General features: G+C 57.4%; 1 protein-coding gene across 7 annotated transcripts in view; it reads left to right on the top strand.

Annotated features, from left to right (window-relative positions):
- Rfx1 (regulatory factor X1) overlaps positions 1-5,250 on the top strand; it is a 27,372-nt gene that overhangs the window by 4,716 nt on the left and 17,406 nt on the right. For 6 of the 7 annotated variants that reach the window (XM_019205915.2, XM_019205916.2, XM_019205912.2 and 3 more), the window contains one exon: positions 2,542-2,914. In XM_019205915.2, coding sequence (XP_019061460.1) covers positions 2,593-2,914 — 322 coding nt within the window. In that variant the 5' untranslated portion in view covers positions 2,542-2,592. The remainder of the gene's footprint in view (positions 1-2,541; positions 2,915-5,250) is intronic. The other variant, XM_019205911.2, reaches the window with a different exon arrangement.

The following is a 5,250-nucleotide window of genomic DNA, read 5'->3' on the forward strand; positions in this document are numbered from 1 at the left end:
AAAAAAAAAAAAAAAAAAAAAAAAAGGAAAAGATGAAAAGAATGATATTTTGTGACATGAATCATATCTCACGTGAAAATTACATAGAACTCAAATCTGTGTCTGGAAAGAAAGTTTTATCAACCTGCCCATTGGTTTACATGTTGTCTGTGGATTTGTTCACACCACATGGCAGAGTTAGCACACACAGCAGACATACCCACTGCACCGGACATAGCATCCAGCACTTTCTGTCAGTTTGCCAGCCTCCATCTGAAGTCACTGGTTCAGACCGTCTCTAGAAATTAGCTGTTGGCTGTGGAGTTAGGTGAAGTCACCAGGGCTTTTCTTGGCAGATTCGTTGCCAGAGAACAAGCTTATGCAGCAGTTCTCTTGTTCTGTGTGCTCAGATACCCAAGAACCCACATGCTGTGTAGACAGATGTGTGTGATTCACGGTCTGTGGAGGGGCACACCAGCTCTCAGCCCATCACCACCTCCTGCCCACACCCCTGAGCAGGAGGCTTGGGGCCTCCAGGGTTGGTATGATTAGGAGGAGACAGCACCAGCCAGGGAGGAGCTTTTAAAGCCCTTTTCTAGTCAGGTGTGGTGGTACATGACTGTCATCCCAACACTCTGGGAAGCTGAGGCAGGAGGATCATAAATTCAAGCCCAACCTGGGCAACTTAGCAACTTAGTGAGACCTTGTCTCAGAATTCAAAAGGGCTCAGTGTTGGAGACTCTGAAAAAAACAGAAAAAAAAGAAAGAGAGAGAAGAAAAAAATAAGAAGAAAAAGGAAAGGAAGGAAGGTGGGAGGGAGGGAGAGGCCCTTTCCTTTCCTTGGGGGAGGGGAGAAGGTGGGGCCAGCTTTCCTAGGGCTGAGAAGGTCAGGGCCAAGCTCTCTCAGTGGATTCTGGGAAGCATCTCAGACCTCAGAGTGGGGCCCAGAAATAAGCTCCCAGATGATGGCGAGGGTTAGACTTGGGTTCCCATTCAGCTTCTCTTGAGGGCTGTCCACCTCTGCACCCCGGGTATGCCCAGTGTGCCATGCACCTGGCCAGCACTGTCCCCTGGGTCACAGAGACACCAGCCCACAGTCAGCTCAGCAAGCCCCCCACACCCCAAAAGCCACCCAGCCAGGAGGAGGCCTTGGCCCCACCCAGGGCTGGATTCTCACCACCTCACTGACACCTCTTGAGTTTGGCACCAAAGGGCAGAGCCCAGGTCTCCAGAGAGGAAGGGACAAGTAGGTAGGATGAACAGGGGAAGCTCAGCGAGGCCCTGGACCTCCTCGGGTGCCTGCTGCTCCCCAGCTGATGCCTGCCCTGGGCTCCCTGGGGTGTGAGCTTGGGGTGGCACTGTGGTGTACCCCACAGGCAGGACAGGATGGAGAGGAGTAGATGGGCACTGTGCCTGGCATGCGAGTCGGGCTGGGGACCAAGAACGGGCATCTGGGAGCACAGTTCCCCCACCCAGAAGTACAAGGAGGAGGCAACCTGGCCTGGAGGGCTGCCTGCTATCGTGTAGCACACAGGTGCCAGGGGTCAGCTGCCAGCCTCTGGGGCACAAGTGGGCCAGGATGGTGGGTAGCTGCAAGACAGGGCAGTCAGACTCAGTACCCCCCAAAGTGCAGGGCTGCAGTGTCTGTTACTGGTTCGTCCCACTGTGCCTCATACGCCCTCGGAGCTGAGATGGGGCTTGTTAGTGCACAAGCCCCAAACCATTTTCCCCCCTGCTGAGATGGGGACAAGGACAGACAGGCCAAGATGGCCGGCACCCCGCCCAGGGAACATGGCCTTCCACAGACAGAGCCTCCCACTGTCACTGCCCTGTTTGCTGGCCCGACTGTCCCCACCATGGGCTCACAGAGTTGCACCTGCCCCTGGTAGAGGCCCCACAGCCTCTGAGCCACAGCAGCCCCAGGGAGGGGGTGGACTCCCAACAGCTTCCCATGCCTGGCTCAGAACTCAGCCCAGATAGCGTGGCCGCCAGGAACAGCTTCCTCCCACCTTGCCTTTCCAACCAGAACTGATTCCCCCAGGGCTCAGCTCTGCTCTGCCACTCCCCTGCTGGGTGGCCCAGGACAGGTGCTGTACCTCTGGAGCCATGGCTCCTCCTCCAGCCAGCCCAGCCCAAGCCCCACGGGTTACTGTCCAGTTTGCAGTGCACAGTGTCGGTCAGCAGGATAGACTGTGTAGGCGGCTCAGTCCAGGAAGGGGCAGAGGAGGGGCAGCCATGCCTTTGAGCCCTACCTGTGAGACCCGTGCCATTTGTCCCTGGATGAGGACACAGAGCCACCAGGTTGGCCCAGGGTCCCCCAGTGGGTCTGGAAGGAGGAAGCAGAGACGCTCAGCCTGTCTGTGCCCAAGTCCCCCGCAGGGACAGGTCACCTTTATCTGGCCGCCGACCTCGGGATTTAATTCAGTTAGTGACAATCCCAAATGCGTCTCCACAGAGCCGGGAGCTGCCTCTGCCTTCCTCTGCCTGTAGATTAATTCTTGTTTTTCCTTCTTTTTTTTTTTTTTTTTCTCTCTTCTCCCCCTCCTCTTTTTTCTTTCCAAGGAAGAGAAGAAAAAAAAAGCCTTATTTATTATCATTTTCCCCACTGTTGGCATGGCAACCCAGGCATACCTTACAGAGCTACAGGCAGCCCCGAAAGCATCGCAGCCACCTCAGGCCCCCCCCCAGGCCCAGCCCCAGCCGCCACCCCCACCAGCCCCAGCAGCACCCCAGCCCTCCCAGCCGCCCACTGCTGCTGCCATCCCCCAGCCCCAGTATGTCACCGAGCTGCAGAGCCCCCAGCCCCAGGCACAGCCCCCAGGTGGCCAGAAGCAGTATGTGACTGAGCTTCCGGCTGCCCCAGCGCCCTCCCAGCCGGCCGGAGCACCCACCCCGGCCCCCACGTCACAGCAGTACATCGTGGTCACCGTCTCAGGTATGTGAGTGCGTGCGCTGCGGGTGGGGTTCAGAAGCCGCTCCGAGAGGAGTTTATGGGAGCCTGGCATCCTGGGTGACCCCCGCCCCACCAGGCTTGTGGTAATTTGGGGGCCTCTGGAGAAAGCGTAGTTAGGCCAAACTGTCCCACAGGCAGCTGTTAGGTTTGTTCTTATCCCTGTCTCCAGAAGGGAGACAGGACTGGGTGATGGAATTCAGTTTGCAAACAACTAGGGCAGCCAGCCTCTTGGCTTCTCTGCCTTGGTTTCCCCATCTGTAAGGGGTCATTGTAGCTGTTCGCTCTCGTGGTTGTACTCACTCCCAGCTGGTCTGGGCCAGGGTGGCCTCCTATGGGAGACTGGCTGGGGGCCCCAAAGTGTCCCCTCTTCCAGGGAAGCAGCCCTGTCCTTTCTGATGGTTGGCTGGGCGAGGGCCACTTCTACCTCCCTCTGGAAATGGCCAAGAAGGTGGGTTGTGGCATCCCCAGTGTGCTGCAATCCTCACTGGCTCCCCTGTGCTGAGCTTCTCTGGAGGATGTGGCAAGGAGGAGGCCCCAAGCCCGGGCTGGGCGCGTCCGTGCTGTTGACAGAGCACTGTGACACAGAGCTGGCTCTAGAGCTGCTCACCATGGGTGAGGCTGCTGTCCTTGGCCATGAGCAGGTGAGGCGGCCAGCTCCTGCTCAGGGGCATCCTGTCAGGCTGTGGTTGACTCGGGGACCAGAATAGAATGTGGCCAAGGGACACCCAGGGTGTCTGATCGTGGATCTGATCGTGGGCTGGCACAAAAGGCAAGCACAGCTTGCCTCACCTTCGCTGATGTAGCCTGACCTCACTGGGTGGGACAGGGTCAGCAGACAGCCTCCGGCCGTTCCTCACACCCCTCATCGGTGTCTCACCTCTGGCCCTGGCCTACAGCTGACCTGCAGGGCACAAGGTTCCCACAAATGACCCAGCTGACCTTCCAGTCTGTCCACTCCTCCTGCGACCTGTCCTGCTGGCCCTCCCTCATCTGTCTGTCCCTCTCCTGCAAATCTTTCCCTCCAGACGGTAAAGACTAAAGAACCCCTGCAGAAGCAGAGGCAGGAAGATCACATGTGCAAGGCCAGTCTGGGTAACTTGGCAAGAGCCTGTCTCAAAGTAAAAAATAAAAATGGGCTGGAGATGTAGCTGGGGTTTGATGCCCACTACCACCAAAAGAAAAAACCCGTTTGAACCAGAACTCTCGCCTGCGTCTTTGTTCCCCTCTTCCGTCAGATTTCGTCTGAGTCCTCATCCCAAGCTCTGCTCTCAGCCACCATCTTGTCAGACTCGTGGTCACGGGGCCTTGGGCTGGTGCCTGTCTGGGGTCTCCTTCCCCTAAGGTGCTGTTCCTTGCAGCTGCCTGGGGCTCCACCCACCTCCCTGCTGCCTGGGTCTGTCCCTTCCCCTCCCTTCCAGACCTCAGCAGCAGTGGGGAGCGTGTCCCAGCCTTCTCCAGACTCAGGCCTGGAGCCCCTCTCCTCCCAGGAGCTCCCTCATGGTTGCCTTGTCCAGTGTCGCAGCTTTTGATGGCCACCTAGATGTCTCCACCCTGAACCCCAGGGCCCGGTGTTCAGCAGCACGGCCTGAAGAATCCTGAACTCCCTCTCCCCACATCTTCCCACCTTTGCGATTCGCCATCCTCCTTCCAGTCCCAGGGGCAGCCTTGACCCCTGTTTTCCTCCAGCTCTATGGACCCAGCTGTCCACTCTGCCCCTCCCAGCAGCGGTGGCACTGTCTGCACAGGTCAATGCGGTCTTCTCAGGTCCCACTCGGCTCAGTGACTCTGGGGCCAGTGCTCTTCAGAACCTCTGCCTTCTCCACCATGACGGAGCCAGTCCCTTGCCTCACCCTCCATAAAACAGGGGCTTAAAAGCTCCCCCATAACTGCAGTATAGTGTCATATGCCTGCTCTTCAGGAGGCTGAGGCAGGAGGATGGCCAGCCTAGACTACAGAGACCCAGTCTCACAAAAGTAAAAGAGTTGGCAGTGATGGAGTGCTCCCAGGTGCCAGCCCAGGCACCACAAAAGGAGGAAAAAGAAGCACCCTGTGGCCTACACCCTCTCTCACAGATGCTGAACCTCTCCCTACTCAGCCTCGGGTTTCCCACAGCTCTGCAAATCACCAGGCCCCGGCTCTCCTCCCAGCCTTGACACGCCCTGTGCCTGATGCCTCCTGGCACTCTGTTCCTGCTCTGCTCAGAGGCCACCTCTCTAGCATACCCAGTCCTCACCCACTTGCTGTTCACTGTCTTCTTCCTTTATCTCTCTCTCTCTCTCTCTCTCTCTCTCTCTCTCTCTTTTTTTTTTTTTTTTTTT

Source organism: Fukomys damarensis, unplaced genomic scaffold, assembly GCF_012274545.1.
Source record: "Fukomys damarensis isolate Sample0158 unplaced genomic scaffold, DMR_v1.0_HiC HiC_scaffold_30, whole genome shotgun sequence".
NCBI lineage: Eukaryota > Metazoa > Chordata > Mammalia > Rodentia > Bathyergidae > Fukomys > Fukomys damarensis.